At 45.0% G+C, this 27,933-nt stretch overlaps 2 protein-coding genes across 3 annotated transcripts in view; one reads left to right on the top strand and one right to left on the bottom strand.

Moving 5' to 3' along the window:
* The window catches only part of LOC119174358 (uncharacterized), a 90,295-nt gene that overhangs the window by 16,249 nt on the left and 46,113 nt on the right, over positions 1–27,933 (top strand). Inside the window, exon 2 of one of the 2 annotated variants that reach the window (XM_075895734.1) lies at positions 5,928–6,053. In XM_075895734.1, coding sequence (XP_075751849.1) covers positions 6,049–6,053 — 5 coding nt within the window. In that variant the 5' untranslated portion in view covers positions 5,928–6,048. Of the gene's footprint in view, positions 1–5,814; positions 6,054–27,933 lie in introns of those variants that run through there. The other variant, XM_075895733.1, reaches the window with a different exon arrangement.
* The window catches only part of LOC119174357 (uncharacterized), a 142,469-nt gene that overhangs the window by 86,860 nt on the left and 27,676 nt on the right, over positions 1–27,933 (bottom strand). The window lies entirely within an intron of this gene.

The raw sequence follows: 27,933 nt of genomic DNA, 5'->3' as shown, positions 1-27,933 counted from the left end.
GGCGTCTCTCATAATCATATGGTGGTTTTGGGACGTTAAACCCCACAAATCAATCAATCAATTCATTGATTGTGATAAAAGAGTTCTGGTGCAGTAAGTTTTGTTAGCCGCTTCTTTTCCGTGTTGATTTTCTCTAAACCAAAAAAGCCTTGATTAAAATTTTTCGCTGTTTGGGTCCTACAGCATATTTGTTTACTTTTTATATGCGTCGTAGTAGTATACTGAGTGCTTCAAGAAATGTTTTCCAAATCCTGAAAAATCGGGAAAACGTGATATGGGCTTGCTCCGTTCATAATAGCTTTTTCCGTAGCGGCAGGCATTTTAAGATGGTTAAAATCAACATTGGGAACCGCAATTAAAAATGCTAAATTATTTAACTTTTATTTGCTGAGATTAGGAGGTTATGTCAAATGATGCTCTTTATGGGAATAACTTTTCGCAGCATTGAGATTTACGAAAGCTGGTCTCTAGTAATTGTTGCGGCGTAATGAAATTCAACCAAGTTCAGTGGCGAAACCGAAACTAAATCACAGATGAGCGCAAAAAATACGGTCAGAATGATGTCACTGTTCTAGACAACTATTACAGAAGTATAGTTATTTCCCGTTCGTTAACGCATGTACGCCACGTGTTTTGTAATTGTAAGTGCAGCTCGCACACCCACAAAGCAATGTCGGTTTATGGTTGATATGATTATGAGGACACTCATTCGTTTCCGACGTCTCAGAGGAACAGAGCAGTTTAACGTTTCCGCGTTGCTCACGCAGAACGCCAATTTCTTGCTCACGACCAACGACGCCTCCATTGACACCGACGCCGACACCGCCATTTCTGTGAAACGAGCTTCCTAACGCTATAGCATTAGAACGAACGTGCCTTAAATTGGCAAGTTGTACAGCTGCAACATGCTTAACATGCTACGTGTAGTTTACAAGCAAAAAAAACTTTAATTTGCATTGAGAACAACCTCTGACCTCGGTCTTCTACAGGGAAGATAAACTTCTTAGTGACCTCCTCTTATAAACTGTGAGGGGGGCCTTATTATGAAAACTTGAAAGGTGTGAGTTCGAAAAAAAAAAGGAAGACTTTAGCGAATGTTGTTTTTGGATATGCTTTATAAAAACAGAAGTAATTGCAACGGTGTTTTTTGTTACAGTTACTGAGTAAAAAGTAACAACATTACAGTTACAAGTTCTGATGACATAAAAGTGACTATCTACAAGTACAAGTCACTGAAGAAAATAACCAGTTACCGCTGACGCGTTTGTAGTATTTAGTTACTGTCAAAGTCTTCTTAGCATTCACAAAAGCTGATCTCTTGCTACGCAGCCAAAAAAAAAAGTTATAAACATGAGCGCATGCACACTCATACACCTGTGTAAACCTGGTCATTTCAGGGTCACTAGAATGCCGCAATTAATTTTTATCCACGTGGTGGTGTCATGGCATAGCCACCACGTTTTTAGCCATGGCACTGATCCGTTAATTAGCTCCAGTGAGCAGACGAAAGATGCAGTCAAGATGAAAGTATAGACCGTAATTATAAATACCCAGTGCACGAGGTAAACTGAACTGACAGGTTACACGGTAAGACGTTGAAACATCGTAAACATAACGCATACGCCAACATAAAAATAGTGTTGTGTTCCTAAAGAAAACGTTCTGTGAAGCGTGGCCGCCACGTGTGACACGTTTCATTCCCCTTGTTGACGTCATACGCTCATTAATCAAATATCGATTGTGGCAGGTCTAGTGCGCTCTATCTGGAGTGCCGACTGCTGTGTGCTATGCTCGGGGCACGCTCAACGTAAGAAATCACAGGGTGACAGGCACTACCGAACGACAAGAAAATCGACAGTCTATATTTCTTTTCTTATCTCTCTGTTTAGGCTTTGCGGCTGCCTACTTGCAGGACGTCTCTATCTGATGTTTCTGGGCTCTGCCTGCGGTTGTTCTCCCTTTTTTCGATGATTTTTTTCCTTTCTTCCTTCATACTTCTTTATTATATACATCTTCATGGACAGCTCCGAGGGCAGAATGTAATCCCACGCACGAATATCGCAACGACGCACATCCGTAGCGCAGTTTATCACTGTCAATGCCGGCAGTCGTCGGCTTCTTTTCTTTTTATCTGTTCTCCCCCAACGACCCATTTTTTTGCCGCTTCTCGTTCGGTCTATCCGCGCCTATAGAAATGTGAGCAAAACTGATAAAAAAAGGTGATCAAAATGGAAAGATCAACGCGGAAAAATAAACTTCACCCAGCTCCTTTTGACCAAACCTAAACTTTTGTCCCATTTTGCTGGACCCAAGCAATTTTTTGTTCCACATTAAATATGCAGCAAAAACTGAAACGCTATAATCGGAACTTATATCTCGTGTTTGTGAGATTGAGGTCTCGTGCTGTGCTAAGTATATACGGTCTTATAATCGTACACAACAATGTGGACGCGAAACATAAACGTTGCGCGTGTTCCATCAAGCCTTTATGGAACCACGTGTGTCGGGAGGGCTCACTTTTTCTTTCTCCCACATTAACCTAACCAACACGTAACGTAATTACAGGTTCTCATTAAGAAGGCACTGCTATTAGAGAAAACATCCGTCAGGTGGCCGAATGAAACAGCATGTGTATACATACACCACGTGCATTATTACACTCTCCCGGGAAAGCGTTACAGAGTTTGCCTTAATTATTCAAATACTGGCTTATTGAGCTGCTCATGAGCAGACGTTGGCACATAAACTGCACATACCTTCTGTTAGTATTACCATGAGGCGATGTGTGTCACACGGTCTTACCGCTCCGGAATATTTTTTTTTTTCAACTAGGAACCCACCACACTTCCTTTTCTTCTACTTTTTTTTTTGTCAAAATCGCGTGCAACTCGTTGCTTAACGCATGAGGACAACAAAGTGGTAGCCAATATTTTGTAATGACAGCCATTGAATATGAAAGATTTCCTCGGCCCGAGAGAGCTCGGGCCATTAAAGATGATTATTAACGGCCCGTAATACAATGAAGAATCCAACAACAGAGTAACTACATTCACCGCTAATTAGGAAGAACAGTCTGTCACTAAGCTGAGCATGTGGACCGAAGAAAACAAGAAATGAAGACTTAGAAGAGATGAAACTAGCTGAAGGCTAATGAGGCGAAAAGCTCGTGACGTGAAGCGCAATAATCGTGTTTCGATCGCGCAGCGAGCGTCCTTTACACTGACATAGTTTTTATTTCATTACCGCTGGCACTACTAAGCGAAAGTTGTACCTCAAGTGCCGAACTTTGGAGGTACCTCTGCACGGACATCTTAGGAAGCGAGTGTACACAGCGTCTAACTAAATCATCGCTAGACTATTACTTCGATGTGTGAGAAACTAGTGCACAAACGAAAATTTAATGTGACAAGGAACGGACTGGCGCTAACTTCGTTTAGCAAAAAGAAACTTCCTTCCTTCGAGGCACACGTGCAATCCGATTAATGGAGGCATCTTTCTATCTTTAATGTTCGGAGCTGTGGCTTTTATTCCACGCTTGCACGTCGTCTCGTACAGCAGGCCGGTGGGACATCAGCGGACAAGTCAGCGGTAGAAAAGAGAAGAAAGGAGCATGGCCTCGACGTAGCTGGAAGGAAACAAAATTAACGTCCAAGGAGGTGCACGACGTTGCAGGTCTTTGGAAGTATTAATGAACGCTCAGAAAGCGTCAAACGGGCACGTCCCCCCCTCCTACTCTTCTACTCCTTCACCTTCGCTTCCCTGCCGTCCTCCAACTTCACCAAGTCCCCACACGCTGTCGTACGCTATATGCGCTTTATAAGGGAGCCACGTTATAATGAGATTTCGCGAGAGCAAAACAACAAGAAACCACTCCTAGGCGTCGTCGCACTGGCCTGACCGAACGAACTCGGAGAAAAACATTCCTTTATACATTTTCCTCGCTTCAGCTTGATGCTTGTTTTTCCTAGGCTCCGTGGACGAGGCTTTTTCTGTGTATAGTGTAGCAGTCTCTTCACGGCCGGGGACACATCTCTTTGTTTCGTTTGTTTATGCGTCTATTGGTTTTTCTTGCGAGCCCGACGGTCCCGATGCAATTTTCTGGGCGTGCCAGTGCAAGCGGAGGTGGCAACAATGGTTGCGTATTTGCCTAACCACGTTACGCTTTTGCGAGTGAGAACGCGCGCACGCAGTTTCCGCGTAATTTCCTCGAGTAACGCAATCGGAATGAAGCTACTTCGAATGAGGACTCGCTTCTTTCTAGTTGTTGTCGTTACTATATATTTGTTTATATTGCGCTCAACTTTCAGTTAATATAACGTCGATGTGCATTGTTCCGCACAGTGCGCTATCCGCTCGTCACTTCTTCGTATCAAATATTGGAAATCATCGACATGCAGCACGTTCTCCGCACGGCAACTTCACTTCTTTTACGCACAAACGCATTTCAAACGGTGAAAGCACGAAATGCTTACCTACGAACAGAGCTAGAACACTACAACTCACTGATTCATGTGTGTGGAGGGGAGGGAGGGGGCAAAAAGCTTACCGTGCTAATTGCTCTTACTTTGAGTTATTTTATTTATTCGTTTCAATCGTTTCTTTCTTGGCTTTCTTGGGCGTTTGCTGGTTGTTTTGTTTGGGCAAGCACATGTTTACCGAACGCATTCTGATCATGCAAAAGCAATTATTGGGCATAACATGAACCTTGGTTTGCCATACGATTTCACTGTAGCTTGAATGAACGTGCATGTATAACATGACTGCACATTGTGCACTGCAATTACAAATCGATGCGCGCAGAGGGTGCTACGCCTACAGCGTGCACTAAGGTTACATGACTTGCCTCAGAAGGCATATCACGCCTTCGCCTCTTCCGGTTCTAGGTTACAAGCTATATATATATATATATATATATATATATATATATATATATATATATATATATATATATATATATATATATATATATATATATATATATATATATATATATAAGGAAAGAAGTGTATACCTAGTGTATACCTAAGAGCATCGAACGCGTTAGTCGAAGGTCGTAGGTTGGATTTTTGCTCACGGCTGGTTATTTTTTTCATCCACTTTTCTTTCTTCTTATTTACATTCCATTGGTTCTAATAACTTCCCCTGTACATTCCTTGGCATTACTGTCTGTTAGATCTCATATATATATATATATATATATATATATATATATATATATATATATATATATATATATATATATATATATATATATATATATATATTTACCTATCTTCAGACGCTTTCCTAGCTTAGAGCCCGGCGTTCCACTTTTTCATTTTATGCTGTCCTTATTTTTCCAATTTACTCAAAGCTACAATGTAGAAACTTGTAAGACTTTCTCAAACCTCTTGCATCCGTCCAACAGCAAGGCTATGCAACGCGATACTAACCAGCAAGGACACCGGCTAGTAGAAAGACATCAACGACGCCAGTTTATGTTGTTGGGACCTTTTTTGCGTCCTTGTTCGTCAACATCACGTTACATAGATATACATTTTTTGTGAAAACAGTGGTGTAGTGCGTATGTGCCATACTTGTGTCTGTGTCATCAGGCTAAAGATAAGGCAAGGGTAACAATGCACGAATCATCGGTAGACATTGTGTGTCTCTCTTCAGGCCCTACGAGGTCGATATTCAGAGCAAAGAAGAAAAACAAACGGTTACGGATGTATTCGTGCGTGTAGCACATCACCACTTCCCGCCCACTCCGGTCCCGCAGTCGTCACTATCCGGAATTCCGCGAGACACGCCCACGAGTGCTGCAGCGCGCGCCATTTGCAGATAGGCCGAGCACACGCAAGGGATGATTGCGCGCCTCGAGATGCTTGTATTCGTACGTATACAGCCGGTGCGACCCCTGACGTTCCTGCATCATTCATCCGCAGAGCCTGGGCGTGGTCACCGTACAGGCCCGGGGCGGACTTGCCGTTCCTGAAACGAGATAGATATAGCGTGGACCGCCGAAACCTGATCAGTGAAAATGACGCGTGTGACTCGGCATGAAAGATGAGGTGAGCCGAGTTTTCGTTGTCATTTGGGCTTTTATTCACGCCAAATAAAAATGAACTGCTTGTCTTTTTGTTGTTTGGTTATCAATGTTCCATGAATTCGGTCAACAAGGTCCAGGTAGTTGCATACTACGCCTTGTTCATCTTTTATATAGCTGCATTGTTATCTTTGTGCGTTTCTCTCGTTTTATGTTCCTAAACCTTGACAGTGCTTTTTTCTCTCGTTTTTTTCTCCTTTATTCTTTTTATTTGTTCCCCAGAGTGTATGGTAGCGAACAGGGCGCGTAGGTGGTTAGTGTCCCCACCTTGGCTTCTTTTTCTTATCTTCCTCCTTCTCTTCGGCTGTCTCTCTATGTGTGTTTTCACACTAGAAACTTAGAGGTTGCTCAGACTTGCAGTATCAAGGGAGTTACACACTATACAAGTTTCACCTTTCCACTGCCTGGCACTAGATATTTTCCGCGAGTATTCTTTAACGTTCGGTAAGCAATCGAAAATTCGTTGCTCGAGACAAGTGAACCATATAGCAAACGGTAGCAAAGATCTTCAGGGACGTAAAAACTCTCGTTGTGTGCCTGCTGGGTGTTTATGGGGCTAACTACAGACGCGACAGAAAACTCTGGTTCACGTCCGCCTTGGCCTTGAGTAGTACTTGCTAACGCATCTACGGCTAAGCATGTACACAAGCACCCAAGAAGGTGGATTGAGTAACGTACGAGGTAGAACATCGCACACGCAACGTCGCACTCTGGGTGGGTTCTCCTTTCGCCTTTGTATACCTTTAGTGGTCTACGTGTGTAATGGGCAAACGCCGGTGCCTTCATCGACGCGGTATCTTCAAGCGACAAGAAATAAAAGGTTCAGGAGACAACAAGATATAAAAATTCAAGTAAACAATGAGTTCAGGAAAAGATGTAAGCTTCAGGAGACGGAAAATTTTTGAACACAGCGTGTCGCCGAGGAAACCAACGTCTTGAGCAGGAAGACACAAGCCACGCCAGTTGTTGATGATGTTCGGGTCCTTTTATACGCCCTTGTTCGCCAGCATTGTGGTTCATAGATAAAATCAAAAGTAGAACCTTCTTCAAGGCAACAGCCACCTACATTGACACTTGTATATGTGCATTGTACACTCTTTATTAACCTAAACAGAAGAGGAGGAGAAGGAGAGTGCTAGAACAGGGGTGGGAGCGAAAGAAGACAAAGACAGAGAAAGACAAAGAAGGAGGGAGCGAAGGATTGAAAGGCTCATCAAGACGCGCGTCCGGTTTTCTACCCTGCACTGAAAGAAAGAGATGAAAAGACTAAAGAACATAGGGGAGAGCAAAGAGCGCAGCGTCAGGCTGCATGTGCACCTGTCCATTTCATGCTTTCATCATCGTCATCATCAGCCTGACTCAACTCTGTCCTGATCTTGCTTCTGCCACTTTATACCCGTAACTTCCTAATCTCATCTACCCACCTAATTTTCTGTCTCCCACTCACCCGCTTATTATCTCCTTGATTCTTGTCTCTGATACATACTGACCAGCGGTTATCTTGCCGTCGCGCTACGTGCCCTGTTCATGATTTCTTCTTCATGATTCTGACTATGATGTCCTTAACACCCGTGTCTTCCTCGAGACACTCTGCTCTCTTCTTCTCCCTTGACTCTCTTCTCATTGGCTCTCTCCTTGCGGCTACTCAATCACCAACTACATTGGTACTATCAATCATGTGATAGAGAAATGCTGAGAATAAACCCGACCACTATACACAGTCTTCATAGATTACGAGAAGGCATTTCATTCAGTAGAGATATCAGCAGTCATGCAGACACTGCGGAATCGGAGCATCGATGAAGCATACAGAACATCCTGGAATTAATCTATGGCAGATCGATTGCCACCATAGTGCCCTATGAAAAAACCGACATAATACCAATAAAGAAGATTGTAACACAAGGGAATACAATCTCCCCACTGCTATTTACCGCGTGCTTGCAGGAGGTTTTGAGAGGCCTAGAACAGAAAGAGTTAGGGATACGATTATTGGAGAGTGCCTTAGTACCTGGGCTTCACCGATGACGTTGCATTGCTGAGTGACTCGTGTGACGAATTACAACTCAGGATAACTCAATTGAACGAGGAGAGCAGAAAAGTAAGTCTTAAAATTATTCTGCAGAAAACAACAGCTATGTACAAGAACTGCGCAAGAGAAGAGCACTTCGATATAGGTAGCAGTTCACTCGAAGTTGTAAAAGAATTCGTCTACTTGGACAGGTAGTAACCGTGGAGCCAAATCCCGAGGTTCAATTGACTAGAAGAATAAGAAGGGAGTTAGGCACATTCGGCAAGCATTTTCAAATCATGACTGGTAGATTGCCGCTATCCCTCAAAAGAAAAGTAATAACAGCTGCATATTTCAGGTACTTACCTACGGAGCAGAAACCTGGAGGAATACAAAGTGGGTTCAACTTGACTTGAGGACGACGCAGCGAGAAATGGAATGAAAAATGATTAGTGTAAACCTAAGGGGCAAGAAGGTAGCATGCTTACAAGAGGTTGCTTAATCCGGTCGATGTCAAGACTCAGCAATACTCGTGAGGGAAAGGAAAGCCCGGGAGGTTAACCAGAAGCACGTACGGTTTGTGCTTCGGGAATCGCAGTGTGCCGATCGGTACACGAACAAGCTGCCCTTGCTGTTTGTGCAGTTTTTCCCGGTATTGTTGTCTGACGTAACTAAAATACAGAAGTAATGATTGTACGGGCTTCTTGAACGGCAGTGATTTGATTTACGCCATCATTAATCAAATTTCTCTGAAGGAAAGCACTTCGGTGTCCCAATGTCACACAGCTGAAGTCAATTATTCGTCACCACCATCACTTTTTCCTCCGTTTAACGAACTGTCTCATGTGGGAAGACTAGTCGGCTTCATCACGTCGTGGAATAGAAGTAAGAATGGAGTTCTAAGGGCAAGCACCGTAAGCAGAGGTTACGTTCCCTATATCGTCACTCCAGAGTTCTTTCGCAATAAATCAATTGTACCACTCTGCACGCTTCCCCTTGACTGCCCATGTTGAAATACATCGCCCACTCTTGCATCTGCATGCCCCAAGCACGAGAGTCGAACAGATCATCTCCGTTCACTTTGCAAAGCTTTCATCGCCAGGGCACTTCGCCAAGCGAGCAGCCTTTATTGCAGTCATCACTGCCATCCGCAGGTATGTTTATGAGCCTCGTGTCGCGGCAGGCGTTCCTCGTGGGACTCGCAACATGGCCGGAGTCAAGGAAAAAAGAGATATCGCAGCGTCGGAGCTACCGGGAACCATGGGAGGCTGCTCTGCGCAGTTAATGATCGGGGTTACAGCTCGGGGCAGTGAGCTGCGCCAGAAGGGTGGCCGAAGCACAGTAGTGCCCAGCCACCTAAAGTGGCCCGACGGCCCATGGTCATCCTGCTTCCACACCTATGCCACCCCCACCCCCCTCAAATGATTCTTTCGTGGATCAATAATGTTGCTTACCAACCTGCCTATACGCCAGAATCAAAGTGCATGAGCCTCTGTTTGCACAGTACACTTGGTGTCAGCACCACCACTGCCATAAATCGCAGTGGCATCATTGCTTGCGCCGTATAGTCACGTTTCGTATTCCTGCACCGGTGACACGCCGGTCTGGCTAGGTATGCCAGCCACTGTGTCTACGATATTGTTTGTTCCCTCACTTGTCACCCACACGATAATGCATGGAATGCAAAGGCACCACCGGGACGGCGATGCGCGTGCACTGTGCCGTCGCCATCCTTCTGTGTTCTGTAGTTTGGAGTTCGTTCGAGCACGGCGTTTCGAACGATGCCTCAGAGCAAAACTTGTTGAGATGCCTCAAGACAAAACAAACAATGCATGAATATCTTGGAACGCAGAAAATATTTTGCGAGATGCCGCGTCCCCATTCGTCGTCCGTATGTAATATGGCGGCACACACGAGCCTCTTGTTGGCTGAGAAAAGTTTAAAGCTGGGTGCAATAGCAGAAGGACGTAGTGATACGCAGAAGAATAAGAGGGAGAAAACGTAGTTTTGAAACTTAGAAAAGGGCAGAACTTGGAGAAACTGTACACTGTGGAAGCTGAGAGTCGCTTGAAGTCGAAAAGAAAAATACGTGAAGTGCTGCTTTTAATCTAAGGCATAGTTCTAGAACCAGAAAAACAAAAACTAGGCATCTTTTTGTCATTTTGTTGTTGAGAATGTTGGGAAGGCTGGTAATAAATAGAGATAAGGGAAGGAGAGAGAGGAAGACTCATGGATAGATGAACATTATTAGGTTCTTCGGAACGTGCTTTAGAATGAGGCAAAAGAAATACCTATATGTTAACTATGTTGTACATGGCTTGCTACTCTAGGAGGGAATGGAGCAAAGGAAGAAGGAAAAAGTGCAGCCAGCTCCACTTCACACACACGGTCGAAACAGCGAAGCTTAAACCTGTTCTTCATCAGGCTATGTTCACAATAAACAAGTGGGGCATGCGCTTGGTGGGAGGTACGAGGGACGAACAGTAATCCAAGGGCAATCGGAGAGTGCCCTTGCCCTGCAAAGGCTTCCTCGAGTTCTGTGGTCACAGCTCCTCGTTTATTGCGAGCTAAATTGTACTTCTGTGTTCTTTTTTCGAGACTCTAGTTCAAGCGCGCTTAACTTGAGGCTCCTTCGCGTGAACATTGTGGTAGCGATGACATGTTCATTTTCGCGTTAACTGTCGCGGACGTTCACGTCACACGTCTTTATTGGGAGAGTGAGAAATGTTCTCCATCTTGAGTGCTCAAACTCCTTAACACCTAACACGCTGTTTTACACTCCACTGCACCTCTACATCCACCTGCCTTGGCGCACTTTTCGGAAATTCATCTCTCGATATCCTACGCCCTCAGCTCTCCGACGGTGCCCTCACTTTTCACAACCTTCCCTTTTTTACTATGGCTCACTCTCGCCCGAGTAGGAGACCACATTACTATCACTATACCATGATTTCAGAGATGACCTCGGCAAAGAGCATCTTCACTGTTAAAATGCTCAAATTAAGCGGTAAAAAGTGAACAAGTGATACACTCACACGCACGTGAGCGTTCATCGCCCATTTGCCGACCGTCAAAACTGAGAATTTTTTTAGTCTGGTTTATCTTCGGCTGTCATATGGTACGCTAGTATCCAAGATATTAGAAAAGCCTTGCTTAGACTGACTCCAAAGAATACAGAACTTTGAGTGTGTATTGCGATTATGTGTTCCCCGACCCACTCTGCTCTCTTGATGTCTCAGAAAGTCACCCCTGTCATTTTCTTTTTCATTGCTTCCTGCATCGTCCTGAATTTCAGATGAAGCCTCTTTGTAAGCATCCGGGTATCTGCTCCGTAGGTAAGCACCGGCAAGACGTTAATGTTATATACTTGTCTCTTGATGGAGAGAGGTAGAATACCATACATTATATGTGAATGCTTGGCAAATGTGCCCCTCCCCCTATTTCTATACTTCTAGTTATTTCACTCTCGTGTTTACACTCCGTAGTTACAAACCATTTAAGTAGACGTATTCCTGTACTACGGAGCAGAAACCTGGAGTCTTGCAAAGGGGGTTAAGCTTAAATTGAGGACGATGCAGCGAGCAATGCAAACGAAAATGATAGGTGTAACCTTAAGATACAAGAAGAGAGCAGAGTGGATTAGGGAACAAACGGGGGTTAAGGATATCATAGTTGAAATCAAGAAGAGGAAATGGACATGGGCCGGGCATATAGCGCGTAGAAAGAATAACCACTGGTCGTTAAGGGTAACTAACTGGATTCCTAGAGAAGGCAAGTGGGTTAGGGGGAGAGAGAAGGTCCGGTGGGCAGATCAGATTAAGAAGTTTGCGGGTATAAATTGGCAGCAGCAAGCACAGGATCGAGTTGACTGGCGGAACATGGGAGAGGCCTTTGTCGTACAGTGGACGTAGTCAGGCTGATGATGGTGATGATTCGTGTATTGCTTCGAATATTTTGCAACCTATAACAAACGGTCGCCATACAGCAAAGTATTGCAAAGTAGTTGTCATCTTGTTGGGGAGGAAGCTGCAACGTAGCGCCATGGCCGCTCGATAAAAGAGGGCACCATGCGCTCTTTGATCCAGCTGCCGTGGTAGCACTCTGGAAATTTGGACCATAGGGTGTTCTTTAACGTGCACGAACATCGCACAGTTCACGGGCCATTTCGCCTCCGTCGATATGCGACCACCATGGCCAGGATCTAACCCGTGGCCTTCGGGTCAGCAGCCGAGTGCCCTAGCCGTTTATCGACCAAGGCGGACAAATCATTAAGTAGTCAGGAAGAAAAATGGCACAATTTACTTGCACGCTGAGCGAGCCGTTGTAATACACACGTAATCACACTTGTCTAACGAAATGGAGCGTGTGCAAGCTGTTGTTAACAGTTGTCACGTCAAATTAGCACGTTAGCTATAAGCTTGAATTATAGCAAAATGCTTGATTTATAGCAGCTTGTATGTGGTGTGACTATGTTAGATATTATCATGGCGTCGGTTGCTGCATATTCCTGCGGAAAACGGAAGCTGAAGCGGCCGACTGGGCACTGCGGACAAGTGTGATTCCTCTGGTATATACCTACTACAACGAAAATTCACACTGAAGATGCCCACGTATGCTCCACTGTAGAGCTGCAATGTCCGTTTTGTAGTGAAAGCTACATTGGCCGTATTCTCGCCGTTTTGCTGTGGCCGGTGGCCGCACCACGAGCTCAGCCGTCACCTAGCAACCACCTTCGGAAAAGTACTGCGTTCTTTTGATCTGCGCCGCTTCCTCCACTCACCAGCTCGAAAGCAAACTGCAAGCTCGTGGTGCGTTACAGGGGGCGCCACTGTCGCAAGTGAAAGAAAAAAAAAAGTAACGCACCGGAGAAAAGGTGGTGAGGAAAGAGCAGATGGTGGTACTTGAAAAGTACCGTGTTCTTATCTGCACCGCTTCCTCCTCTCATCAGCTCGAAAGCAAACTGCATGCTCGTGGCGCGTTACAGTGGGCGCCACTGTCGCAAGCGAAAGACAAAAGGCAACGCGCTGGAGAGGAGGCGGCGAGGGGGAGAGAAGATGACGGTACTTTTACGAAGTACAGGGGCTTTGAATCGCGGCAGCTTGCAACGCCACTCACTGTGCCATCTGGCATAACGTCATGGGAGGAGCCGGAGAAATCGCGTTTCAGCATGGAATGTGGAAACAGCTGAGGAGAGGCCCTGACATCATTCGTTTTGAAGCCGTGGGGAAGCCAGAAGTCGGCCATATTGACTGGACAAACTCTTCTCTCTTGTTTGTATCCGAATGTGAAGCACAAGGCGCGACTCTGTGTCCGGCGCGAAAAGCACGTCGGCTGCACGCACGTGTCGTGGCGATCTGACGCCAACGGAACGGAGCTCAGCACGCTGGGCCAGCGCGATACCACTGAAGAAGTCATTTCGTACGAGAATTAAACAGCAACTAACAGCTTCCTAACAAGGAAGCAAGCACAAGAGAACGTGCTGTGCACCGGTTACGGCGAATGTGGTGTCAATGTTTTCCCAGCACTTATATATTCACGCCCGGAACAGACAACACGATCAACGTGCTCTCCCACTCGGTCGTTCACGTGGCTGACGCGGTGCCCTGTCACCATTCCTGTGTTCCACGTAAAAGTTCACCGGCGTCAGCATTGTGCCACCACGGTGGCTTTGAGCGCGGTGCAAGTGATGCTCGAACACAGTTGCTCTAATGCCGAAGGAGCGAGCATAGCAAGCGAAACATATATTGTGTTTTCATACGCACATACAAGTTTTACTGCATGTGCACATATCGAACACGAAACTACATGTGTGCACACGACGTCCTCAGTACAAATGTTTTGTCCATTGTCACAATCAAGAAGCCTGCACAGCCATCACTGACTTGCAAAGCGTTCGTCAAGGTTCCGTTTTGTCATGCTGTCTACACACAATTTCGTAAAGCACGTCAAATACTTCATCCGCCAGCGCGGCAGTGCATATATACACGCTCGTTCTACGCACTGTTGAGGCTCCTGTGGCTAGCAGGTCTTGTAAACGTTGATAAACAATCACCGCCGGGAGAACACTGCGCAGCTAACAACGCATCGCGAAGCACGAATATTACGGGTCAGTACGAGACCAACGGAGGCGCACATGCTGCCATGCCGCTACCGCTCACTGGTAGACGAGCTACACCGCACAACATGCAACCATAAGAACGCCGCCCTTGTGCCCAGTAGATATATATGGCCGCTATATGAAACTTTTCCCTTAGCGCCTGCTGGGCATGCCCTCTCCTCTCATTTCTTCCTCCGTGCGTTGCAACAACAAATGAGGAGACGGCGTTGCGCCGTATTTAGAAGGGGCGGCTCGGTGGGATTTGCTGGCACATATGAAGAGTGAGTCGGAGAGACTGAAAGAAGCCTGTCTTTGTCATCGGAACGAAACCAAGAGGCAGTAATGTCCGTGCAGGGAATTTCCCCTTTTTTCGAAGAATTATCGGCTGTCACTTTGAGCCAAAGCCAAACAGAGATGTTCGTAATATTGCAGAAAATTTAAGGAATGGTTAAATTCTCCTACGACGACCGATAATTAGCAGTCACAGCGCACCTTCATCTGCTGTAAAAGGTTCTGGCACATGCACCACGCAAGCATTTCCTTTGAGATTTCTTTCTGATATTTATGCGGAGCGATTTTTAGTTCACTATTAGTGTTAGACTTGAAGCAGACAATGTTCAGTGTACTATATACAGTCACGGGCGTAGCCAGGAAGTGGCACATTGAACACGCGCCCTCCCCCCACCCCCGCGAAATTTTTTTCGCTATTGCGTAGAGAGTGGAAAATTGCCATTTCAAGGGGGTGCCCCTCCCCCGAAAAAAGTTTCTGGCTACACTCCTGCTACCAATATATAAATTGATGTAGCCATGCCTTTGTTGTACGGCAGTGGGAGGGCTATACCCGATTTCAAAAGTCTCAAGTACGTGAGACATGTGTAATTATGGTATGCGTGTGCGTTGCTGGGGCGGAAAGTAGTACTGTTGTGCAGGGATATATGCTGGGAATTTTGTCAATGTTTGCAGGGGAAAATCCCTGATATAGAGAATTTTCATGTCTCTTCGCCGTAGTATGGAACATCGTTGCGCCTGTAGAAGCGTAACCATGCGGTCAAACCAAGCTAAACAATAAAAACGTACCTCTCGCTATGCACATGCCGACATAAGTTAGTTAAGCTACCGACATTTTTTTTTCTTTACAAGGTCATTGCACACGAACTTAGCAGTCTGCAGCAGTTCGTTTCATTTAGTCGTTTGGAGTGCAAAGAGGCATTGCGGAAAGCTTAACAACTTGAGTGTGGAGTGCCAGATGGAAGTCCCCGCGCAGTCGAGATGCGTTAAGCATAGGCCAGGGTACACGTTCTTTTAGCCATCGTCACGACATATGACGCGAAAGGTGAACTGTGGTCGGGTAACCTTAAGTGCGGCTCCAGATGTTGCCAACGCATTAGGTTCGAAGCGAAGAACTGAAGAAACAGCGCGCAAAACTAGGAGACCTTGCAGACTGGAGAAAGCAATGGAGACATGTATTTCTGGTCGCATCAGCATTTTCTCGCGCTCGTGAGTTCTTAAGAAGTGCGCGCCGTCTGGTCTTAAGTCATCGCAATGTGCCACCGGCATGACAGCCCCGAGCAACCCGCGACAGCGTTTAAACGTGTAACTGCCACCGCATTAGAGGGTAGACTGCAGATGCGTATATAGTAAGAATTGTGGTGTTATTAGCGTGACCTACAGAGTCATATTTGTACGCGCCTTGTGTGGAATTCCGGCAACAGCAAGTTGTTAAAAAGAAGCTTTGGCCAGCGGCACAATCTCATATATTTGAATTCATTTCGATTTACTTTCGGCATCTAATGCTGGCTTCACTATCGAGTTTATTTTCCTCGATTCTCAGAAAGCCTTCGGGGTCGTTTCTCACTGGTCACTTTTACTAAACTTAGCATGCTAAATAATGACTTGCAGCACATCAAATGCGTCTTTTCTAACAGAACCCCACACGTAATAGCTATCGCTCATGACAGACGCAATGGTTCCGTAACCTTAGGTGAACCGTGCGGCTCCGTCTTTGCATACTTACTCTTTCCAATTTATATTATACACCTTTCAACCTGCGATAAATCAACAATCAAGCCATTTGCCACTTGCTGGGTTATCTACCACGTAATAAATAATTCTATTGAAGGCAACTTATCACGCCTATTTGTCTCCCAGCTTCAGTGTCTTAGGCCGTCTGTATACGTCAGACACCGCAATTTTGCACACGTGGTTCTTACCTTACAACACCTGATTTCCAAATCATTCATACCCGCTCGTGAAGCTTGACTGAATAATAATAATAATAATAATAATAATAATAATAATAATAATAATAATAATAATAATAATAATAATAATAATAATAATAATAATAATAATAATAATATATTTATTATATTATTATTATTATTATTATTATTATTATTATTATTATTATTATTATTATTATTATTATTATTATTATTATTATTATTATTATTATTATTTGAAGTTTTTGTTCCAAAACCACTATAAGATTATGAAGGACGCTGTAGTGAAGGGCTTTAAAATTTTTAACCATGAGGTGTTTGCTTTACCGTGCACTTACATCGCATCATACATACACCTCTACCATTTCATCGTCCGTCTAAATGCGGCTGCCACAGCCGGGATCGAACCCGCAACATTCAAATCAGCAGCCGAACACCATAACCCCAGTTTCTCCGGGATCGACTAAAAGGTATGAGAGGCAGCGATATAGCTGTCATATATGCGCTCAAGTATACGAAGGTGGTTCAGTGCAATGAAACACTGCTGTAGTTGCCTGCAGATGTGCTCTTCGCGTTGAGACTTAGGCTGCCTCTTGAAAATACGCAAGAAAACCTTGTCTAAAAGCGACAGAGCTATCACTACAAGTGCACGCAATTATCGGTTGTCATTACTGCAAGCGCGCGCACCGTTTCCAAGTCGTGTCACTGCAAAAGTAGAAAAAAATTATCAGACTCTCGGCCAAATCTCCATCAGCCATAGCACAAGGCCTATTACTGGAGCAAATATCTGGACCATGTAGGCCTTCCGGAAACGTTTATCGATTCCTCTGTCTGTGCGAGGGCAACGGTGATGCCGCCAGCTGCTGCCAGGCACGCCGGCACTGACTGGCTAACATCTTGAAGAAAATTGCCTTCCCTTGCCTGAGGGGTAGCGCCGAGAAGAAAGGCCGCGTGCCGCGCACTTGCCGTTACACACGAAGGTGGTGCCACCTCGAGGATCTCTCCGATACTTGCGAGGGGACCATACAGACTAGGAACAAAAGATGCTAGAAGCCCTTGTCTGGTCCAGAAAATGGAGACAATCGAGGCTTTGCGTCAGCACGTCTTACATGCTTCTTTTCCTGCCTTTCTTTCTTTCTTTTTTCTTTCTTTCTTTGTTTCTCTTTCTTCTTTATTTTCATTTCTTCTCTTTCTGCATTTCGTACTTTTCCCATTTTTCTTCCTTTACTTCATTCTTTCTTTCTTCTATAGCATGATACAATAGTCCCTCCCTTCTAATTGTTTCTTTCCTCCATGCCACGAATCTCATATTCAAGCCTCCCCGTGGTAGTCTAGTGGCTAAGGTACTCGGCGGCTGACTCGCACGTCGCGGGATCCAATCTCTGCTGCCGCGCCTGCATATCCGATGGAGGCGGAAATGTTGTAGGCCCGTGAGGTCAGATTTGGGTGCACGTTAAAAAATCCCAGTTGGTCTAAATTTCTAGAACCCTCCACTACGGCTTCTCTTATAACCAAATGGTGGTTTTGGGACGTTAAATCCGACATATAAATCAATCACTCTCATATTCATTTACGTGCTTCGGAGCACTACACTTCTGATGCTACAGGCAATGTTTACATCAAGGCAACCATTAAATGTTGCAACTTGAAATGACAAGTGACTTCAATGATGCAATCGCCCTATCAGAAATGGCTGATCGCCGACAAGCCCATGAATGAGGGAGCATCAATTATTCAAAAATGGTGCATACGGATACGCACATGACCAGCGCACCTTCTCCAGCCGCATTCATGTACGCTCGCCGGCGTCGGGTTCTGCACGTACTTTTCTTTCTATTAAGTGGGTAGCAATTATTTGCTTACTCCAGGCACTTCAGTGCAATAAAACACTGCTGTAGTTGCCAGCAGATGTGCTCTTCGTGATGAGACTTCAGCTGGCTCTTGATAAGTAGCATCTCTCTACGTATCTACCTGTCTATTTATCCACTTACGTTTGAGTGCTCTCGTGATCACCCCCTCAACTTGGGGTAGACTAAAATTAGCATGAAAGAGTAAGATCTTTTGAAGAATATGACGCATGGGTCGTGACAAGAATAATGTCACAATTCCCTCGCGTACGTCGTCAAACACTTTTCGCACGACGGGGGCACATACCCGCGACCGGCTATGTGTGCACCGGTAGGCGGCTATGCGCCACAGGTGATTATCATGTTTGTACCAGTCACAGACCTTCGTCATTCATTGACGTCACATAATACTAAATTTGGCATAGGTGATGCTAGCGAAACGACCTCGAGCGCATCATGAGTGTGGCAAGTGGCCATGTTGTTACATGACACGCATGTCATGATATTCATGTAAGGGTCTGTTGCGGAAATGTTGTAGGCCCGTGTGCTCAGGTTTGGGTGCACGTTAAAGAACCCCAGGTGGTCTAAATTTCCGGAGCCCTCAACTACGGCGTCTCTCATAATCATATAGTGGTTTTGGGACGTTAAACCCCACATATCAATCAATCAATCAATTGTGACAATCACATGTTCTGACGCCCGATGGCGATGTATGCTTGTGCCAAGCATTATTAAAATACTATCTTATGTCGTACTGTGAAGCATTTATACAGGATGCGTGTGTTTGTAAAGCACGAAAGCTACAAAGCAGAGGAAGTTATTTTCGCTGTATTCACAAGCAGAGGCGTAGCTGTGTGGTAGAACACCCACTTGCCATGCAAACGACCCAGGTTCGACCCCACTCAGACCCATAATTTTGAAAGACGACCGTCTGTCTTGTGATATGGTTTAGAAAAAGTTCATTTATACTATGTACACAAAACGAGAATTTCGTAACACTCCAGTAAAAAGGGGCACACGCGAATGTTGTACACGCCATGTTGTAGTGAACACATATTCACCCTAATATACATGGCATGGGTGTACAAACTAACTCAAAGGCATATCATGATCCAATGGGTACAACTATACAATAGCTACAATTATTACCAATTGAGGCATGAACAGCGGGCGCTGTTTATCTCCACATCAGCCGAAAAAATTAGTTGAACCCTTTCGTGTTCAAGATTGACGAACAGCCAAGACCGATGCTGCTGGAACTCGCTCTCCTCAGATAGGAATGCCACAAAGCACGCCAACGGCAATTCCCAGCCACGGCCTCGCATTGGTTTTGCCAAACTCTGAACAGCCCCGCAACTTTTAGAAGAGCCTAGAAGCACCCGCGCCGAAATCAGTCACGTGACACGAACGTTCGCACATACTTTCCACGAACTCCAGCATGGACCGCACACCAAAAAGTCGTGCGAGCACACATTCAATCGTCCCGTCTGGATTGGTCTCCACCATGGAGAAGTTGGACAAGTAAAAGTGCGTACCACCTGCTATCTCTGTAACCGATCTCGAGTAGAGCAAGCCCCGGCCCAACCACCGAAGTCGTGGAGATGGCCTGGTAACACAGCTGCTGTTATCCATTTCCATGGACGGTTCGATATAGATTGACAATGCTGGGGCACCAAGGGCAGCATGAGGGGGGTCATGGTGTCTACTGAATTGAATTTTGTGACCTCTATCTCTGAGCACATAGCTTCCAAACATGAGTACCACAAGAGCTCGATACATACACAATAATTCAGTTGATTGGGGACCATGGTTGATTTGGCTAGCCGGCAGAAAGACGCGTATGTATTGATGGCCCGAGAGGATAGCGAGCGGGCGTACCGTCACTGCTTAACCCCGTATTCACAAATGCTCCTCGACTCGGCTTTCACCCTTCACTTGACAGAGTTGAGCACTGCGCTGCTGCTCGGCTGACAGTCAAACTGCGCTACCCAGGAATCGCAGAAGATTATCGTTGATATGCAGTGACTTTCCCTGCCTAGAGACGGCGCTCCCATCGGCCTTCTCAAGTGAAGGTGAAGCGTTGAGTGTAGGCGCGTTCTAGAATACGGGGGTTAGTATTTGCAATAAAGTGCGCAGGCACACGGTAGAAGCCATGACGTAAACGGCGGAGAATGGCAAAGCCACCTCGATCATGTGGTTGAGACAACGCCGGATGAAATAATTCTGTGCCACCAGACCAAAAAAAAATGAACTGATGCAGCTCTGCATTTTTATGGAGGCATGGAGCAGTGGTTTTAGAGTATGACAAACGTGCCAAAACTCAAGATGGTGAAGTCAAAGTGCTGGGCAGGTTTTACATCACTTTGAAGAGTATGTACAACGGATGACCAGGTGTTGTCATGTACGCCAAAGCAGTGAAAGTTGATGCCCAGTATTGTAATGTTAGGAGACCATGCACTCTAAAGGCGAAGTTTACCAATACGACTATCGGGGCCCATCTTTTATTATTTTTTATTTGTCTCCTTCTCAAATTTTGGTCACGCGAAGTTGATGAATTTTCGCTCACAAGCAACGATGCCGACGACTACCCCGGAATTTCTGTGAAACGAGCTCTATAACGCTATTGCGTAAAAATACACCATTAAAGTGCAACGTTGGTGAAACGTCTATTGTGGTTAGAATGCTCGCTATCCAATTAGAAAAACATTACATATGTACTGCCAGTTGTAGTTCATTGTCATCCACTTAAGTTTATTTACGTACCAATGTCCAAGGCTACCATGCTCGAGAGAACAAGCGTCACATATAAGCTTACCGCTTCTCGTGTGACTAATACTCATGTTGCTTTTGGCATCGTTGCGCAAGTATAAGCAACTGGTTACGTATAACATGTGCAACTGTTCAACGTATGTCTGTGGGTACAACATCTCACATATATGCAGCGTGATTTCATAACGTGTCGCTCTATAACAAAAATTCCAACATGCTCACCTTCCTTCCGCATGCTTTGCATAACGTAGATTCCCAAGGGACGTGGGATCTGCCGAATTTTCTTTCTTGCTTGCTTTCTTTCTCTCTTTTTCTTTCTTTCTTTCTTTCATATATTCATTCATTTTCTTTCTTAAAGCTTCAACGCGCGTACAACAGGCAGGAGTCGTATAACGAAGTACGTATTGGTAGGAATGAAAACTCGTAAAATCTGCAAGCATATGCATAAATGCATTCTTGCACCTTTTTTACCAAGCGAGCGTCTGCTGCAGCGTACCCGCAAACGTTACTCCCGCACAGCCACAAAAAGATGTGCAATGTAGTGTCTAAATACCACGGATGCTTGTATTCGAACATAGTGCAATGACTTCGTCTGCGCCACATACCTTATTTTGGCGAATAAAAAACAACAAAGCAAACCAAATGGTTTGTTCCTGCCTGCACATGGTACGCCTTCATTAAGCACTCGTCAGAATGGCGTTGCACTAATTATAGAGCCCTGCGTGTGCCATCATTTGTGTGGAATAGAGGGAGGAGCTCTTCATTTGGATACTTCGAAACCTGCAGCCAATTAGCAACACTGTTTCGCTTAAAAACTTCGCGCTGATGTCCTTGGCTCACCACCATTTTTAACAAAGCGTTTTATCAAATTGTTCTTTGTGAGAAAAATGAAAAAAAAACTATCATCACCGTAAGCCGGTGTTTTACTCATAAACTGATTAAATAATACCACTACTAATCCCTTGTCCACTAAAAATGGAGAAGGCAAATGTTAGCTCCACAAATGGCGGCGAAGCAATGGCGGTGAGCCGGAGACTTATGACGAAAGAATACCAGTGAAAGGAAAAGGCTACGACGGGTGCGAGAAGGCCCCTAAGCGTTGCCTACGACGACGACTACGTGCCCGTATTTCTGTGGAAGGTGCGAGCGCATGATTTCAGCGCAGGTTCTCGCCTCCGGAGTTTGGACGTCCGGGTCGTGTCCGGGACTGTTTGTAGTTTACCTGGCATCTCTCTGCGCTGAGAATCAACGTAGAGACAACCTAGCATCACGTAGCTAAAGCCTAGCAACCACCTAGAGGCATCGCGATTAGTACTCTTCATTATCCAGTTTCGCTGTTTCAAACCTTGCATGGCTCAGGCCCGTACTCACAAACGCTGCTCCACTCGAAACCCGACCTTAAGGATTTATTTAGGCCGATTGTCCAGTCTAGGAGCGTTTATGTACATGGGCATTAGTTCAATCTTCGCAAATTGTTCGTAACCCTCATCTTACCGTAAAATTAGGTTACCTTGTCACTGCATGGGTTACTTCGTGACACGCACTGGGGTTTCGGCATTTTAAATCTCACGCCACGACCAGACGCCGCCGAAAAGCAATAGGCTGCTCGAAAAGCTTGCCTAACGCTCCAAGTGACTTAGCAGCAGCCGGTCATAGTTTTCATACTGCGTGGCCACTCTAGACGCTGACATGTGGAATGGTGTTTTGGCGCGCCTTCTTGTAGCACCAGAAACTTTTTGTGCTCGACCCGTCCCCACGAAAAAAACAGCGAAACCTGGTATCTACTTGTTATTGTTATTATGGAGGCTAAAGTAAACTGTTACATAAATTTAATCAAGTCATGTCTCCTTGAGGTTATAGAAAGAAAACTGAAACGTTGATACTTCGCGGGGTAACTTTGTGACACGCCAATTGTCGCAAAGCTACCCCAAGAAGGGCAGTTCTTCCTACGTTATCAGAGTCAGACGACCTTGTAAAAGGTCTCCTCTTGAGGACAACAGCGCAGAAGAAAGCAACGACAACAGATCGACTTTGGGTGGTCAGTACGGTGTCAACAAAAAGTAGTCTGAAGGAGGTACAAGTGATTCCGAGATACTCTACGGAAGTCTTGACAACCTATCTAAAATGCACACTCCTTCCAATTCTGTGATACCAAATACTAGCCACGTCTCGAGAACTCATGGTGCGGGTTTCGAAGAAAGAACCTTCAAGAAGGATGACATCGTCGTAGTAAACTTCTAACGATAACTTTACCTTGGAAAAATGACGGCAGTCAAACCTGACGGGCGCATCGTCAGAACTATGGAGAGGACCCAAAATTATTGAAGATGACCGGACCGCGAACACGTAATTTTGTACTCAAACGAAAAAAAAATTCTGTTTTCCATTGAATCCTCTAAGCCAGTAGTAAAACGCGGCAACTTTGACGTAAAACATTTTAATTAAGGAGGTATATGTACGAATAAGTTTTCATAGAACGGTAACGTTGCTAGAGGAGAAACCAATTGTAGATAACTCAAATGAACGTTTGATGGTGTAACTTTGTGCCAGCCTTTTTTCTTTACCATATTCAGCCAATAACAACGTTGTCACAAAGTTTCCCCACACTATGGGGCAACATTGTGACAGCTTTGAATCTGGATATAGCCGTTGGTAATAAAAATGCCGATTTTTATAACATTCCATCGTGCGAAGGAAGGTTTTGGAAACGTTGGGCGTTGGGCCATTATTCATTCGCGTTTATGTTGATAATTCTCTAGCAAGGGAAGGAAAACGTGCAAAATCTGTCACAAAGTTATCCCATTTTATGGTAGTGCTTCAATTTGGTGGACACTAGAAACAGTAGCTTCTGTACAAATTCATTCGAGCAGGCATTGTATTTAGTTAGCAGCTAAAGTAAGCGACTCTTCATTGTAATAGATGGCAGCGAAACGGAGTGAAAAACGAGCAGACATTTAGAAAACCAAAATAAGACAGGTCAGAAAAAATGGCGGTATTAAAACTATGCTTTTCCAGCCTGTCGGATAGATAGATAGATAGGCTCGTCGGAGCACCCCCCTCCCTGTTATGTCAATGTACGGGGCTCGCTTCGCACCCCCCCCCCCTCTTAGCTGACTAGGGCAGGCATTCGACCCATGCCCCGTGCGCACACCTATGCTATCGAGAAATTTTTCTCTTTATTCAATAACCTCCTTTTAAACGTGTACATCGTGGTTCCAAACTAGAGAAAATAGTGGGCTGGGTCGACTACTTCCACGGTACAATACATGAGCTCTCGGTGAACCCAGCTCATTGGCTAAGCCAGAGAGTGATATACTCGATGCTAGAGGCGTAGTCAGAAATTTTTTCGCGTAGGCCACCACATCGATTTGAAGTTGGGGCCAGGCCGGCAGATGTATTCGATTGTCGTTTTGTGCTCTCAATGCCATGACCAAAACAGAATCCGAAGCTGGGGTAGGGGGGGGGGGGGGGGGGGTGCATGGGCAGTGTGTCACACCCTTACTACACCACTGCCTGCCACCCCCATTAAGCGTCGTTCAGCACTTCATGTCGAATAAGCGGAAAAGCATATTAGTTAAAAAGAAATGCATGAAATCAGATGCAGTACAAGAACGCATTTGACAAGACTCCTTACTACGTAGAACCACGTTCCTAAGAACAAGTGCTCAGCCATCGCTTCTCTGTTGGCACGTTAGCAACAAGGTTTGCTCAGTTGTTAAGCATAGTGGAATCGCATAGCACCGAAGAAAGTTTAGTCGTTAAGCGTTTGTACTTTTCCGGCCCATAAGCTTTCTTTATCTAAGTCTACATCCATCCACATGGCGTGGCGCATATTCGGCGCTTTTCTACTGCGGTCGTAATTCAGAACACGGTAATATCCTATACCAAAAGCCATTCGCACTTTCACCCCTTGAATGCTACGACAGGCAGTTGCAACAACACACACCATATAGCGGCGAGGCAGTCTAGCGAACGCGACTAGGTCGACCGAAAGCGCCTTCTCACAACCACATGGCGCAGAGCTGTCGGCAACCATGCTATAAAACTTGCTTTCTTTAGAAGGAGAGGCTAACGTTTTCTTCCTCTCCGGTGGGCTTTTGGGCTTAATGGCGAGTGAACGAAGTAAAAAAAAGAACTTGTTTACTGTTTAGGCCTACGCCACTATTTCACAGTTCCCAAAGAGGCATCTGAATTTCCCAACGGCAGCGAGAGATTACGAGAAAATGCCTTTCCTCAATTTCGTTCCCTCTTCGCCCTTTACTTCTCACTTCCGTTCTTCCGGTTCGTCTGCTTCCCTAATGTGAATTCGCAAGAACCCGCATCGATCCCGGCAGCGAAGACATCGGCGTAGAGCGATTCCGCTTGCCTCTGTTCTACTCCTGCACTCTTTCCGTGTTCTCTAACGAGTTCCTCGGATAAGCGAGGTGCTCGACACTCCCTACGCTTTGTGAAGTGTTTTGAGCGCTCTAAAACGTACGATCCTCTCATTCTTTTGCTTTCTCGTGTCTTTGTACGTGCGTGTGGTTTTCTGGAGACGTCACCGCTGGGTAGTCGTTCAAGACCATGCAAGGAGGATAGTTTCGGGTCTTGAATTCATGGCGCTTGCCGCATACAAAGTGCGCCGCATTTCGCAGTTGTGTTGTGTAGCGTAAGCTGCGCTAGTTAAAGTTGAACAGTGTTGCATGGCTTATGGGGAGCCGTGCTGCGCATGCGCCCGGAGCGTGGATGTCACACGGCACACAGCTGGAACGTCGGAGAAGGCTTGGAAGCTCTTCTGGTGACGTGTCCCTAGTGGCCTGACGCTTGACTCGCATGAGCTTCCTTGCTAGTGTATCCGTCAGACCGGGCGTCCATGCGTCTGTCCGTCCGTAGCTCGAGCTACGTATATTGTGGCGCCGCCGAGCTAAGCCAGTGCTCCTTTTTTACCTTTCTTTTCACCGCACACCACTGCATTATGTGTTCACAACGTACTTTTCTTAGCGAGGGTTGTTATGACTAACAGATTTCAGTGGCGCGTTGTCATATGTGAAAATCCCGGTGCAACGCTGGTGCAGAAATGCGGCCCTGGAAGGCACAACATTCACATGCACATTTCTATGCTCCGTTTTCCGATAACTGATACTCTATCGACCGTCCATGGGCTTATCGGTGATGAGGCTTTTTTTCTATGGAAATTGGACCTTTTGTCGAGGTCGCTTGTCATTTCACGTTGACCGGTCTCATTGTTGCCCGGATATTAACGCAAGACCGTTGTTCTTGCATGTAGCAAATGAAGTGTCGTACTGAGTAACACGTGGATGAGAGTCCTGCCACATGGACGAAGAAGAAAGTTGAACGTAAGCTTTGCGCACTCAGAAACAAAGAAAGAAAAAAGAATAGATAGATAGATAGATAGATAGATAGATAGATAGATAGATAGATAGATAGATAGATAGATAGATAGATAGATAGATAGATAGATAGATAGATAGATAGATAGATAGATAGATAGATAGATAGATAGATAGATAGATAGATAGATAGATAGATAGATAGATAGATAGATAGATAGATAGATAGATAGATAGATAGATAGATAGATAGATAGATAGATAGATAGATAGATAGATAGATAGATAGATAGATAGATAGAAAGATAGATAGATAGATAGATAGATAGATAGATAGATAGATAGATAGATAGATAGATAGATAGATAGATAGATAGATAGATAGATAGATAGATAGATAGATAGATAGATAGATAGATAGATAGATAGATAGATAGATAGATAGATAGATAGATAGATAGATAGATAGATAGATAGATAGATAGATAGATAGATAGATAGATAGATAGATAGATAGATAGATAGATAGATAGATAGATAGATAGATAGATAGATAGATAAAACAGAAAGAAAGAAACAAAGTAAGGAAAAGAAAGAAAGGAAGAAAACCCAAGAAAAAGAAAGGAAAAAAGAAAGAAAGAAAGAAAGAAAGAAAAAAAGAAAGAAAGAAAGACTTGCAGATCCCACGCTTCGCTTTGCCCCATTTGCCCGATAGAGAAAGGTCTCAGTTTTCGTACTGAATTAAAGCTTCATCGTGAGGGTTGTCAGTCGTTTAGGATGCTTCGAGGCTATCGCTAGTCCTTTAACCGTATCATCTAGTTGAAACAGTGAAAATCACAGAAAGAACAGTGAAAACACTCTATGTATGTACACGTCAAAAGAAATGCCACCAAAGAACAATGACATTTTTGGTGTACGTTGTAGTCCACACGAGCTATCTCCATTATGCTAATCGACGCTACTGAAGATCTTCATCGAGGCTCCGGTGGCTGTTGGCTGGATTTCTTCGGCGCTATGCAGCGAGTGCCTCTTAACGACTCAGTCTAGCTGCGAAAACAAAGGCGGGGTGGAGCGCTCCACAAAGGCTGGGAGAACCGCACCAAGCATCGACGATCAGCCGAGACTCGAAAAAAGAGACTTATATATTCCGCCCTACTTTCGAGTCATACACATGTCAGAAAACTTCCCTATCACTGAGCTCCTCTCTTCGGGAAAGTATTTTGCCCGCAGGCAGAAGCGGCCAGTTAGGCGGGCTTTTCCACAGAGCGGACTCTTCTGTGGCTCATGTATCTCGTTCCTTTCCCGCTGTGTCTTTGTAAGCCTTCAGTAGATATATCTACCACCGAGGGACTTCGCGGCAGGACACAATACGAGCCAGTGAGCGGGGAAGCGAGCGAGCAATGCATCACCACTGCATCATCTTTCTTCAGATATTTTTTTTTAATGCTGTGCTTCTTTCACTTCCTCTTTGATTCTCGCTTTCTTTTAGTAAACTCCTTTCTACACGGCGTTTCCCGTAGTGTCCCGAGTTTTGTTGATCAGATTCCTTTTGGTTCCCTCTTTCGCTTT

Source organism: Rhipicephalus microplus, chromosome 5, assembly GCF_043290135.1.
Source record: "Rhipicephalus microplus isolate Deutch F79 chromosome 5, USDA_Rmic, whole genome shotgun sequence".
Taxonomy (NCBI): Eukaryota; Metazoa; Arthropoda; class Arachnida; order Ixodida; family Ixodidae; genus Rhipicephalus; species Rhipicephalus microplus.
This window is presented reverse-complemented; position numbering and strand designations above follow the sequence as displayed.